Below are 14,126 nucleotides of genomic sequence, written 5' to 3'. Positions count from 1 at the left end.
GTTTTTTTGTTGGAATTTGGGGTTTGTGGGGCAGAATTTTGGGTTTTTTGTTGGAATTTTGTTTTTTTTATTGGAATTTTTGTTTTTTTTTTTTAATTTTGGTTTTTTATTGGAATTTTGGGAATTTTGTTGGAATTTTTGGTTTTTTTATTGGAATTTTTTTGGTTTTTTATTGGAATTTTGGTTTTTTATTGAAATTTTGGGTTTTTTATTGGAATTTTGGGTTTTTTTGTTGAAATTTTGGGTTTTTTGTTGAAATTTGTGGTTTTTTGTTAAAATTTTGTGGTTTTTTGTTGGAATTTTGGGTTCCCGCCCTTTTTCCCTGCAGGTTCCGGAGCGGCCGCGGGCGGAACGTTCCGGAAAGATCCCGAAATTCCCGGAGCTGCTCTGGAGCCCCTGCTGGCCCGGGCCGGGAAACCCCAAATTCCCGATTTTCTGAAGCCCCAAAATCTCCGGATTTTGCCCCAAAATTTGGGATTTTTAATTAAAAAAAATTTAAAAAATCCCAAAATTTTCTCATTTCGGAGGAAAAATCGGCCCCAATTCCCCTCCCCCCCCCCCCTTAATGAATCGGGGGCGTTAATTAAACTCATTAAGGAGATCATTAATAAACGCGACGCTGGTGACGTCATTGGCTCCGCCCGCTTTATGCTAATTAGGGTTAATTAGCGCCTTAAATCCGGGGTTAATTAATGGGAGGAGTCCTGGGGGGAAGGGGAGGGGGGAGGGGAGGCGTTAATTACGCGCGCCGCTCTTAATTAATCTTTAATAATTAACAAATAATTAACAACGCGCGTTAATTCCCGCGGCACTTCCGCGTTCCCACAGCGCCGAGGAGGGGGCGGGGCTTAAAGCGGAAGCGCCACCGCGCTACAAGAGCGGCGCTGATTGGCTGAGGCGTTGCTATGAGGGCTCTGATTGGCTGAGCCGTTGCTGGGGCGCTCTGATTGGTTGAGACGTTGCTATGAGGGCGCTGATTGGCTGCGGCGTTGCTGGGGCGCTTTGATTGGTCGTGAGGGTGTCGCGTCATTTCCGTTTCCGTCATCACGTGACCGGCGGCGTTCTTAAAGGGGCCGCGCCTCGTTCCGGGGGTGTTTTTGGGTGGGGGAGGGGAATTTTGGGGGGTCCCGGGGGGGGATGGGGGGGGAGGAGAACGTGTTCCTGTTCGTGCCCAACCTGATCGGTGAGTGCCAAACTGGGCGGACTGGGATGAACTGGGAGCGACTGGGAGCGACTGGGAGGGGGGTTGGGAGGGGTTTGGGGGGACTGGGATAAACTGGGAGGGACTGGGAGGGGGTTGGGAGGGGCCTGGGGGGGACTGGGATAAACTGGGAGGGACTGGGAGGGGTTTGGAGCGGGTTTGGGGGGATACTGGGATGAACTGGGAGGGATTTGGGGGATACTGGGATGAACTGGGAGCGACTGGGAGGGGTTGGGGGGGGTTGGGAGGGATTTGGGGGCAACTGGGATAAACTGGGAGGGACTGGGAGGGGTTTGGGGTGAACTGGGACAAACTGGGAGGGGATTGGAGCGGGTTTGGGGGGGACTGGGATGAACTGGGACGGATTTGGGGGTTACTGGGACAAACTGGGATGAACTGGGAGGGGCCTGGGGTGAACTGGGACAAACTGGGAGGGGACTGGGGGGGACTGGGATAAACTGGGAGGGACTGGGAGGGAATTGGGGGGGGTTTGGGGGGGACTGGGATGAACTGGGATGAACTGGGTTAAACTGGGAGGGGTTTCGGGGGGGTTTGGGGGGATACTGGGATGAACTGGGAGTCATTTGGGGGTTACTGGGACAAACTGGGATGAACTGGGAGGGGTTTGGGGGGGACTGGGACAAACTGGGAGGGGTTTGGGGGATACTGGGATGAACTGGGACAAACTGGGAGGGATTTCGGGGTTACTGGGACAAACTGGGATGAACTGGGAGGGACTGGGAGGGGTTTAGGGGGGACTGGGTTGAACTGGGATGAACTGGGAGGGGTTTGGGGGGGCTTTACTGGGGATTGTTACTGGCTTATACTGGTTTATACTGGTTCAAACTGGTTCGTGTCGGTTCGAACCGCTCCCTACTGGTTTATACTGGTTTATACTGGTGTGGTTTCTACTGGTTTCTACTGGTTTATACTGGTTTATACTGGTTTATACTGGTTTATACTGGTTTATACTGGTTTCAATGCATTTCCATGGGGATTTTTGGGTCCATACTGGTCCATACTGGTTTGTACTGGTTTATACTGGTCCATACTGGTTTATACTGGTTTATACTGGTTCCCAGGCTATGCCTGGATCCTCCTGGCCGCCGTGGCCTTTTGGCTGATGCAGTTTATACTGGTTTATACTGGTTTATACTGGTTTATACTGGTTTATACTGGTTTATACTGGTTTCAATGCATTTCTATGGGGATTTTTGGGTCCATACTGGTCCATACTGGTTTATACTGGTTTGTACTGGTTCCCAGGCTATGCCCGGATCCTCCTGGCCGCCGTGGCCTTTTGGCTGATGTGATTTATACTGGTTTATACTGGTTTATACTGGTTTCAATGCATTTCTATGGGGATTTTTGGGTCCGTACTGGTTTATACTGGTCCATACTGGTTTATACTGGTTTGTACTGGTTCCCAGGCTATGCCCGGATCCTCCTGGCCGCCGTGGCCTTTTGGCTGATGCGGTTTATACTGGTTTATACTGGTTTATACTGGTTTATACTGGTTTATTCTGGTTCCAATGCATTTCCATGGGGATTTTTGGGTCCGTACTGGTCCATACTGGTCCATACTGGTTTATACTGGTCCATACTGGTTTCCAGGCTATGCCCGGATCCTCCTGGCCGCCGTGGCCTTTTGGCTGATGCGGTTTATACTGGTTTATACTGGTTTATTCTGGTTTCCATGCATTTCTATGGATTTCTATGGGGATTTTTGGGTCCATACTGGTCCATACTGGTTTATACTGGTTTGTACTGGTTCCCAGGCTATGCCCGGATCCTCCTGGCCGCCGTGGCCTTTTGGCTGATGCCCTCCCGGCCGGGGCCAGCGGCCGCCTGCTACGGCCTGGCCGGGCTGCTGGACGCCGTGGACGGACACGTGGCGCGGCTGCTGGGGCAGGGTGAGACTGGGAGCACTGGTTTGTACTGGGAGGGCACTGGGAGGGACTGGGAGGGACTGGGAGGGACTGGGAGGGACTGGGAGGGGACTGGGAGGGACTGGGAGGGACTGGGAGGGACTGGGAGGGGACTGGGAGGGACTGGGATGGACTGGGAGGGACTGGGAGGGAACTGGGATGGACTGGGAGGGAACTGGGAGGGACTGGGAGGGACTGGGAGGGACTGGGAGGGACTGGGATGGAACTGGGAGGGACTGGGAGGGACTGGGAGGGACTGGGAGGGACTGGGAGGGACTGGGAGGGGTTTGGGATGAACTGGTTTATACTGGGAGGGGACTGGGGGGGACTGGGAGGGACTGGGAGGGCTTTGGGAGGCACTGGTTTATACTGGAATGGACTGGGAGGCTCCCAGTTCCAAACTGGGCCAATCCCAGTAGCCATTACTGGTTTTTACTGGTTTTTACTGGTTTTTACCAATTTATTCCATTTTTTTTCCATTTTTTCCGGGTTTTTTTTGTTATACTGGTTTTTACTGGTCCATACTGGTTTATACTGGTTTATACTGGTTTATACTGGTGACAGGCTCCCGTCTGGGCGCCATTTTGACCGATTATACTGGTTTTTACTGGTTTTACTGGTTTTTACCAATTTATTCCATTTTTTTCCCATTTTTTTCCGGGTTTTTTTTGTTATACTGGTTTGTACTGGTCCGTACTGGTCCATACTGGTTTATACTGGTTTATACTGGTTTATACTGGTCCCAGGCTCCCGTCTGGGCGCCATTTTGACCAATTATACTGATTTTTACCCATTTATTCCATTTTTTTTCCATTTTTTCCTGGGTTTTTTCGCTCATACTGGTCCATACTGGTCCATACTGGTCCATACTGGTTTATACTGCTCCATACTGGTTTATACTGGTTTATACTGGTCCCAGGCTCCCGTCTGGGCGCCATTTTGACCGATTATATTGATTTTTACTGTATTTTTACCTTTTTTTTTCCGGGTTTTTTTCGCTCATACTGGTCCATAGTGGTTTGTACTGGTCCATACTGGTTTATACTGGTTTATACTGGTCTCAGGCTCCCGTCTGGGCACCATTTTGACCGATTACACTGATTTTTACCCATTTATTCCATTTTTTTCCCATTTTTTTCCGGGTTTTTTTGCTCATACTGGTCCATACTGGTCCATACTGGTTTATACTGGTTTATACTGGTTTATACTGGTCTCAGGCTCCCGTCTGGGCGCCATTTTGACCGATTACACTGATTTTTACCCATTTATTCGATTTTTTTTCCATTTTTTCCTGGGTTTTTTCGCTCATACTGGTTTATACTGGTTTGTACTGGTCCATACTGGTCCATACTGGTTTATACTGGTTTATACTGGTGCCAGGCTCCCGTCTGGGCGCCATTTTGACAGATTATACTGGTTTTTACTGGTTTTACTGTTTTTTACCAATTTATTCCATTTTTTTCCCATTTTTTTCTGTTTTTTTTTTGTTATACTGGTTCGTACTGGTCCATACTGGTCCATACTGGTCCATACTGGTTTATACTGGTTTTTACTGGTCCCAGGCTCCCATCTGGGCACCATTTTGACCGATTACACTGATTTTTACTGTATTTTTACCGTTTTTTTCCGGGGTTTTTTTGTTATACTGGTTTGTACTGGTCCATACTGGTCCATACTGGTTTATACTGGTTTATACTGGTTTGTACTGGTGCCAGGCTCCCGTCTGGGCGCCATTTTGACCGATTTTACTGATTTTTACCCATTTATTCAATTTTTTTTCCATTTTTTCCTGGGTTTTTTCGCTCATACTGGTTTATACTGGTTTGTACTGGTCCATACTGGTCCATACTGGTCCATACTGGTCCATACTGGTTTATACTGGTTTATACTGGTTTATACTGGTGCCAGGCTCCCGTCTGGGCACCATTTTGACCGATTATACTGATTTTTACTGTATTTTTACCGTTTTTTTCCGGGTTTTTTTTGTTATACTGGTTTGTACTGGTCCATACTGGTTTATACTGGTTTATACTGGTTTTTACTGGTGCCAGGCTCCCGTCTGGGCGCCATTTTGACCGATTACATTGATTTTTACCCATTTATTCCATTTTTTTCCCATTTTTTCCTGGTTTTTTTCGCTCATACTGGTCCATACTGGTCCATACTGGTTTATACTGGTTTATACTGGTTTATACTGGTGCCACAATCCCATCTGGGCGCCATTTTGACCGATTATACTGATTTTTATTCATTTATTCCATTTTTTTTCCATTTTTTTCCTGGGTTTTTTTTGTTATACTGGTTTGTACTGGTCCATACTGGTCCATACTGGTCCATACTGGTTTATACTGGTTTTTACTGGTCCCAGTCTTTCGTCTGGGCGCCATTTTGACTGATTATACTGATTTTTAATGTATTTTTACCGTTTTTTTCGGGGTTTTTTTTGTTATACTGGTCCATACTGGTCCATACTGGTCCATACTGGTCCATACTGGTTTATACTGGTTTATACTGGTGCCAGGCTCCCGTCTGGGCGCCATGCTGGACATGCTGACGGACCGGCTGAGCTCCCTGTGCCTCCTGCTGAACCTGGCGCTGCTTTACCCGCCCTGGGCGCCGCTGCTGCAGCTGGGCGTGGCCCTGGACGTCAGCAGCCATTGGCTGCACATGCACTGGTGGGCGTGGCCAGCGCGGGGGGGCGGGGCCTGAGCAGAAATGGGAATGGGGGGGGTGGGAGGGGAAAATTTGGGGAAAATTTGGGGAAATTTGGGGAAAATTTGGGGAAATTTGGGGAAAATTTGGGGGTTTGGGAGGGAAAAATGGGGGTTTGGGGGCGTGGTTTAGCTCAAAGGGGGCGTGGCTTGGCTGAGAGGGGGCGTGGCCAGGCCCGGGGGGCGTGGCCTGACCAAAAATGGGAAATTCAGGGGTGGGAGGGAAAAATTTGGGGAAAATTTGGGGGAATTTGGGGGAAATTTGGGGAAAATTTGGGGGAATTTGGGGAAATTTGGGGGAATTTGGGGAAAATTTGGGGGAAATTTGGGGAAATTTTGGGAAAATTTGGGGAAATTTTGGGAAAATTCAGGGGTTTGGGAGGGAAAAATGGGAATTTGTGGGCGTGGTTTAGCTCAGAGAGGGCGTGGCTTGATGGGGAGGGGGCGGGGCCTGAGCCAAAATGGGAATGGGGGGGGTGGGAGGGAAAAATTTGGGGGAATTTGGGGAAAATTTGGGAGAATTTGGGGAAAATTTGGGGGAATTTGGGGAAAATTTGGGGAATTTGGGGAAAATTTGGGGGAATTTGGGGGAATTTGGGGAAAATTTGGGGAATTTGGGGGAAATTTGGGGAATTTGGGGAAAATTTGGGGAAATTTGGAGGAATTTGGGGGAATTTGGGGGAAATTTGGGGAAATTTGGGGAAATTTGGGGAAAATTTGGGGGTTTGGGAGGGGAAAATGGGAATTTGGGGGCGTGGCTTGGGTGGAAGGGGTCGTGGCCAGGCCGGGGGGCGTGGCTTGACAAAAATGGGAATTTCAGGGGTGGGAGGGAAAAATTTGGGGGTTTGGGAGGAGAAAATGGGGATTTGTGGGCGTGGTTTAGCTCAGAGGGGGCGTGGCTTCTTGGGGAGGGGCGTGGCCAGACCAAAAATGGGGGGTGGGGGGGGGGTGGGAGGGAGAAATTTGGGAAAAATTTGGGGGAATTTGGGGAAAATTTGGGGGTTTGGGAGGGGAAAATGGGGATTTGGGGGCGTGGCTTAGATTGGAGGGGCGTGGTTTGGTGGGGAGGGGGCGTGGCCTAAGCGGGCGTGGCCTAAAGGGAGATTTGGGGGGTGGGAGATGGAAAATTTGGAATAAAAACGAGAAAAATTTGGGATTTGGGGGCGTGGCTTGAGCGGGGAGGGGGCGTGGCTTTGATGGGGGCGTGGCCTCTGTTTCCCGCCAATCCCGTTCCATATATGGCGATGTGGGCGTGGCCTCCACTTGTTTCCCGCCATTTCCATATATGGTGATGTGGGCGTGGTCCCACAGTTTATGCAAATGGGGTTTTAGCCCCGCCCACCGCTCCATATTTGGCGTTGTGGGCGTGGCCTCCACTTGTTTCCCATTTCCATATATGGCAATGTGGGCGTGGCCGTTTGTTTCCCGCCATTATCCATATATGGCAATGTGGGCGTGGCTTTAATGTGTTCACCACTCCCATTTCCATATATGGCAATGTGGGCGTGGCCTCCAGTTGTTTCCCACCAATTTCCATATATGGCAATGTGGGCGTGGCTTCAATGTGTTCACCACTCCCATATATGGCAATGTGGGCGTGGCCTCCACTTGTCTCCCATTTCCATATATGGCAATGTGGGCGTGGCCTCACCGTTTATGCTAATGGAGGTTTTAGCCCCGCCCACCACTCCATATTTGGCGTTGTGGGCGTGTCCCGCGCTGACCACGCCCCCTCTGGCCCCGCCCCCAGGTCCACCCTGCAGGGGATGACGTCACACAAAGCCCTGGGGGGGGAGGGGCACCCCCTGCTCCGGCGCTACTACGAGAGCAGAGTGAGACTGGGGATACTGGGATGGACTGGGAGGGACTGGGAGGGGACTGGGAGGGGTTAAATGGGGACTGGGAGGGGACTGGGAGGGACTGGGAGGGACTGGGAGGGACTGGGATGGACTGGGAGGGAACTGGGAGGGAACTGGGAGGGGTTAAATGGGGACTGGGAGGGACTGGGAGGGACTGGGATAAACTGGGAGGGGTTAAATGGGAACTGGGATGAACTGGGACAAACTGGGAAAGAACTGGGTTGGGGTTTGGGCTTACTGGGATGAACTGGGAGGGACTGGGATGAACTGGGAGGGGTTAAATGGGAACTGGGCCAAACTGGGATGAACTGGGAAGGACTGGAAGGAACGGGAACAATCCCAGTCCCGAACTGGTGTGAACTGGTGCGATCCCAGTCCCGAACTGGTTTGAACTGGGAGTGGGCGTGTCCCGCGGTGACCCCGCCCCCTCTGCCCCTCCCCCAGGCGCTGCTGTTCCTGCTCTGCGCTGGGAACGAGGGTTCTACTGCTGCCTGTACCTGCTGCACTGGGGGGAGGGGCCGGCCGGTGAGCTGAACTGGTTTATACTGGTTTATACTGGGTTATACTGGTTTATACTGGTTCGGACTGGTTTGGACTGGTTTTGATGGGTTTTGATGGGTTTTGATTGGTTTGGGTTGGTTTGGAGTGGTTTGGGTTGGGAGGGGGGATGGGAGAGGGACTGGGAGAGGTTTGGGGGGACTGGTTTATACTGGTTCTTACTGGTTTATACTGGTTCTTACTGGGTTATACTGGTTCTTACTGGTTTGGACTGGTTTGGTTGGTTTGGACTGGTTTTGATGGGTTTGGGTTGGGAGGGGGGATGGGAGAGGGGCTGGGGGAGGGGGTTTGGGGGCAATGGGAGGGGTTTGTGGGAGTGGTTTATACTGGTTTATACTGGTTTGTACTGGTTCTTACTGGTTTATACTGGGTTATACTGGTTTGGACTGGTTTGGACTGGTTTTGATTGGTTTTGATGGGTTTGGGTTGGTTTGGAGTGGTTTGGGTTGGGAGGGGGGATGGGAGAGGGACTGGGAGGGGTTTGGAGGGACTGGTTTATACTGGTTTATACTGGTTTGTACTGGATTATACTGGGTTATGCTGGTTTATACTGGTTTATACTGGTTTGGACTGGTTTGGGTTGGTTTGGACTGGTTTGGGTTGGGAGGGGGGATGGGAGAGGGGCTGGGAGGGGTTTAGAGGCAATGGGAGGGGTTTGTGGGAATGGTTTATACTGGTTTATACTGGTTTATACTGGTTTATACTGGGTTATGCTGGTTTATACTGGTTTATACTGGTTTGGACTGGTTTGGACTGGTTTGGACTGGTTTTGATGGGTTTTGATTGGTTTGGGTTGGTTTGGGTTGGGAGGGGGGATGGGAGAGGGGCTGGGAGAGGTTTGGGGGGACTGGTTTATACTGGTTTATACTGGTTCTTACTGGTTCTTACTGGTTTATACTGGTTTATGCTGGTTTGGACTGGTTTGGACTGGTTTGGGTGGGTTTGGGTTGGGAGGGGGGATGGGAGAGGGACTGGGAGGGGTTTGGGGGCAATGGGAGGGGTTTGTGGGAGTGGTTTATACTGGTTCTTACTGGTTTATACTGGTTTATACTGGGTGATGCTGGTTTATACTGGGTTATACTGGTTTGGACTGGTTTTGATTGGTTTGGGTTGGAGTGGTTTGGGTTGGGAGGGGGGATGGGAGAGGGACTGGGAGAGGTTTGGGGGGACTGGTTTGTACTGGTTTATACTGGTTCTTACTGGTTCTTACTGGGTTATACTGGTTTGGACTGGTTTGGACTGGTTTGGACTGGTTTGGACTGGTTTTGATTGGTTTGGGTTGGTTTTGATGGGTTTGGGTTGGGAGGGGGGTTGGGAGAGGGGCTGGGAGGGGTTTAGAGGCAATGGGAGGGGTTTGTGGGAGTGGTTTATACTGGTTTATACTGGTTTATACTGGGTTATACTGGTTCGGACTGGTTTTGATTGGTTTGGACTGGTTTGGACTGGTTTTGATTGGTCCTGATTGGTTTGGGTTGGGAGAGGGACTGGGAGGGGTTTGGGGGGACTGGTTTATACTGGTTTATACTGGTTTATACTGGTTTATACTGATTCTTACTGGTTTATACTGGTTTATACTGGTTTGGGTGAGTTTGGACTGGTTTGGGTTGGGAGGGGGGATGGGAGAGGGACTGGGAGGGACTGGGAGGGGTTTGTGGGAGTGGTTTATACTGGTTCAGACTGGTTTGGACTGGTTTTAACTGGTTTTAACTGGTTTTAACTGGTTTTAACTGGTTTCCAACCATTTTTTCTGGGTTTTTTAACTCATACTGGTCCAGACTGGTTTATACTGGTTCTAACTGGTCCGTACTGGTTTCAGACTGGTTTCGGACCGGTTTTAACTGGTTTAAACTGGTTTTAACTGGTTTTTACTGGGGTTTTTTGGTTTTTTTAACTCATACTGGTTCTAACTGGTCCATACTGGTTCTAACTGGTTTATACTGGTTCTAACTGGTCTGTACTGGTTTCAGACTGGTTTCAGACCGGTTTTAACTGGTTTAAATTGGTTTTGATTGGGTTTTTTACTGGGTTTTTTTGGGTTTTTTTGACTCATACTGGTTCTAACTGGTCCATACTGGTTTATACTGGTCCATACTGGTTCTAACTGGTCTGTACTGGTTTCCCGCAGTGTTCCCGGGGGGTCCCGGCCTGGCCAGGTTGGGTTTGTGGCTCGGGGCCCCCCTGGCCGCCCTCAAGACCTTCCTGAACCTTCTGCAGCTGGGCGGGGCCTTGAGGGGCGTGGCCGCCCTGGACGCGGCCGAGAGAGCCCGGAAGCGCTCCTGACCCCTCCCCCACCCCCAAAAACCCCACCCCCAAAAACCCCTCCCCCACCCTTCAAACCCCTCCCCCACCCCTCAAACCCCTCCCCCACCCTTCAAACCCCTCCCCCACCCCAAAAACCCCTCCTCCACCCCAAAAACCCCTCCCCCACCCTTCAAAACCCCTCCCCCACCCCCAAAAACCCCTCCCCCACCCCAAAAAAACCCCTCCCCCACCCTTCAAAAACCCCTCCTCCACCCTTCAAACCCCTCCCCCACCCCAAAAACCCCTCCCCCACCCCCAAAAACCCCTCCCCCACCCCCAAAACCCCTCCCCCATCCCCCAAAACCCCTCCCCCACCCCCAAAACCCCTCCCCCACCCCAAAAACCCCTCCCCCACCCCCAAAAACCCCTCCCCCACCCTTCAAACCCCTCCCCCACCCCCAAAAAACCCCTCCCCCACCCCAAAAACCCCTCCCCCACCCCCAAAACCCCTCCCCCATCCCCAAAAACCCCTCCCCCACCCCTCAAACCCCTCCCCCACCCCAAAAAAAACCCTCCCCCACCCTTCAAACCCCTCCCCCACCCTTCAAACCCCTCCCCCACCCCAAAAACCCCTCCCCCATCTCAAAGCCCCTCCCCCACCCAAAGCCCCTCCCCCCCCGGGCTCAATAAAGAGGATTCGGCCCCTCCCCCACCCCGTGTTTGAGTGTGAGGGGGGAGGGGAGGGGTGGGGGAGGGGCTGGGCTCGTTTGGACCCAAATTCCAACCGAAAAAATCCCAAAATTCCCGAATTCCCCCCAAAAAATTCCCAGGAAAAATTCCCAAAATTCCACCCAAAAAACCCCAAAATTCCACCCAAAAAAATCCAAAATTTCAACCAAAAAATCCAAAGTTCCCATGAAAAATTCCCAAATTCCATCAAAAATTCCCAAATTTCCCACCCCCAAAACCTCCCAAATTCCCAGGAAAAATTCCCAAAATTCCCCTCAAAAAAACCCCCAAAATTCCAACAGAAAAATCTCAAATCCCAAAGAAAAAATTCCCAAATTTTCCCCAAAATCCAACAAAAAATTCCCAAAATCCCATCAAAAACCCCAAATCCCAAGGAAAAATTCCCAAAATTCCCCCAAAAACCCCAAATCCCAAGGAAAAATTCCCAAAATTCCTCCAAAATCCACTCAAAAAATCCCAAAGTTCCCAAATTTTCCCCAAAATTCCACCAAAAAAATCCCCAAATTCCAAAAAAATCCCCAAATTCCCAAATTTTCCCCAAATTCCCACCCCAAAACCCCCAAATTCCGACCCCGGGTGGAAAATTTCTTTCTTTATTTCCCGAGGCTCCGGAATTCCGGGATTTTTTTGGGAATTCCGGGATTTTTCTGGGAATTCCGGGATTTTTCTGGGAATTCCAGGATTTTCTGGGAATTGTTTTTATTCCCCTTCCTTGTCCTCGCCGTGGGTGATGACGTAACAAATGTTCTTGTAGTCCACGTTGCCGGCCACGTCCGGGGGGAAGGCGGCCCACATGTTCTTGATCTGAAATCCAGGGAAATTTGGGAATTTTTTGGAATTTTTTGGGAATTTTTGGAATTTTTTTGGATTTTTTTAGGATTTTTTGGGGATTTTTTGGATATTTTTTGGAATTTTGGGGGATTTTTGGGTGGATTTTTGGGGTTTCAAAGGTCCCAGATGTTCTTGATCTGAAATCCAGGGAATTCCGGGAATTCCAGGGAATTTTTGGGAATTTTTTGGAATTTTTTGGGGAATTTTTGGAATTTTTTTGGGATTTTTATTATTTTTTAAGGATTTTTTGGGGATTTTTTTTTTGTTTTTTGGGGGATTTTTGGGGTTTCAAAGGTCCCAGATGTTCCTGATCTGAAATTTGGGAATTTTCGGGAATTCCAGCGAATTTTGGGGAATTTTTGGGGATTTTTTGGAATTTTTTAGGGAATTTTTGGGGTTTTTTTGGGGGATTTGTGGTTGATTTTGGGATTATTTGAGGTTATTTTGGGGTGATTTTGGGTGATTTTGGGGTGATTTTGGGGTGATTTCAGGTGATTTCGGGTGTTTCTGGGGTAATTTCAGCCGGTTTTGGGGTGATTTTGGGTGTTTTTAGGGTGATTTTGGGTGTTTTTGGGGTGATTTCGGGTGATTTTGGGTGATTTTGGGTGATTTCGAGTGATTTTGGGTGATTTTGGGTGATTTTGGGTATTTTTGTGGTGATTTCCGGTGTTTTTGGGGTGATTTCGGGTGTTTTTGGGGTGATTTCAGCCGGTTTTGGGGTGATTTCAGCCGGTTTTGGGGTGATTTCGGGTGATTTTGGGTGATTTTGGGTGATTTTGGGGTGATTTCCGGTGTTTTTGGGGTGATTTCAGGTGATTTTGGGGTGATTTCGGGTGTTTTTGGGGTGTTTTTGGGGTGATTTCGGCTCTCTCACCTCCTCGGGGGTGAAGCGGTCGCATTGCGTCGTCAGCAGCTCCTCCAGGCTGGGGGAGGGGAGGGAGGGGCGGGGTCACCCCCAAAAGACCCCTCAGGCCCCGCCCCCAACACCCCAAATCCGCCCCTCCCCCATCCCAAACCACCCCCCAAAAATCTCCAAAAAAACCCCAAAACTCCCAAAAAAAAGTCAAAAAAATAAATTAAAAAAAATCTCAAGAAATTCCCAAAAATCCTCCAAAATCCCCCCAAAAAATCCCCCAAAAATCTCCAAAAAACCCCCCCAAAAGATAAAAAAAAAAATCCCAAAAAATTCCCAAAAAACCTCCAAAATCCCCCCAAAATTTCCCAAAAAAATCTCCAAAATTCCCCCCTAAACATCCCCAAAAAATCCCTTCAAAATTCCCAATTAAATCCCCCCAAAAAAATTTAAAAAAACCCCAAAAATCACATTAAAATCTCTGCCAAAAATCCCCGAAATTCCCGTTAAAACCCCTCAAAAAATCCCATTAAAATCCCATTAAAATTCAAAAAAATTCCCAAAAAAAATCCCATAAAAATCCCCCCAAAAATTCCCACAAAATAAAAAAAAAAAAAAAAAAACAAAAAAATCTAAAAAAAATCCCATTAAAATCCAGAAGAAATAAAAAAAATCCCCCAAAAAATCCAAGAAAATTCCAAAAAAATTCCAAAAAAATTCCCAAAAAATCCCTTTTGCTTTCCCCTCCCCCCGCCCCTCCCCCCGCCCCTCCCCCCGCCCCTCCCCCACTCACAAGCTCTTCTTGATGGAGCCTTTCCCGTCCGGGTCCAGCACCTTGAAGGCGCCCATGATGACGTCCTCGGGGTCCGCTCCTGGAGGGGGGGGGAGGGGCGGGGGGGAGGGGTCAGCCTCGGGTGGGGGAGGGGAGGGGGGAGGGGATCTTTTTGGGGATTTTTTTGAAATTTTTGGGGATTTTTTGGGGGATTTTTTGGGAATTTTTTGGGATTTTTGGGGGGGTTTCTTTGGGGATTTTTTGGGATTTTTTGGGGAATTTTTTGGGGATTTTTTTGGATTTTTTTGGGGATTTTTTTGGAATTTTTTGAATTTTTGGGGGGATTTTTTTTGGGATTTTTGGGGGGATTTTTGGGGAATTTTTTGGAATTTTTTGGGGGATTTTTTTGGGTTTTTTGGGGA

General features: G+C 49.2%; 2 protein-coding genes across 2 annotated transcripts; one reads left to right on the top strand and one right to left on the bottom strand.

Moving 5' to 3' along the window:
* Positions 1-1,102: 1,102 nt before the first annotated feature.
* On the top strand, positions 1,103-10,563 carry CDIPT (CDP-diacylglycerol--inositol 3-phosphatidyltransferase). Its single transcript, XM_058860905.1, is given in 7 exon segments — positions 1,103-1,183; positions 2,980-3,114; positions 5,651-5,804; positions 7,591-7,672; positions 8,144-8,174; positions 8,177-8,224; positions 10,383-10,563. Coding segments are annotated over 7 exon segments (651 nt in total). The 5' UTR covers positions 1,103-1,137; the 3' UTR covers positions 10,538-10,563.
* Positions 10,564-11,825: 1,262 nt separating this feature from the next.
* On the bottom strand, positions 11,826-13,820 carry LOC131590691 (myosin regulatory light chain 11; the record flags this gene model as incomplete). The annotated part of the gene is made up of 3 exons (XM_058860956.1): positions 11,826-12,052; positions 12,954-13,002; positions 13,726-13,820. Coding segments are annotated over 3 exons (249 nt in total), but the record flags the coding sequence as incomplete, so codon positions are not given.
* Positions 13,821-14,126: the final 306 nt, after the last annotated feature.

The sequence above is a fragment of the Poecile atricapillus genome, chromosome 34 (assembly GCF_030490865.1).
Source record: "Poecile atricapillus isolate bPoeAtr1 chromosome 34, bPoeAtr1.hap1, whole genome shotgun sequence".
NCBI lineage: Eukaryota > Metazoa > Chordata > Aves > Passeriformes > Paridae > Poecile > Poecile atricapillus.
This window is presented reverse-complemented; position numbering and strand designations above follow the sequence as displayed.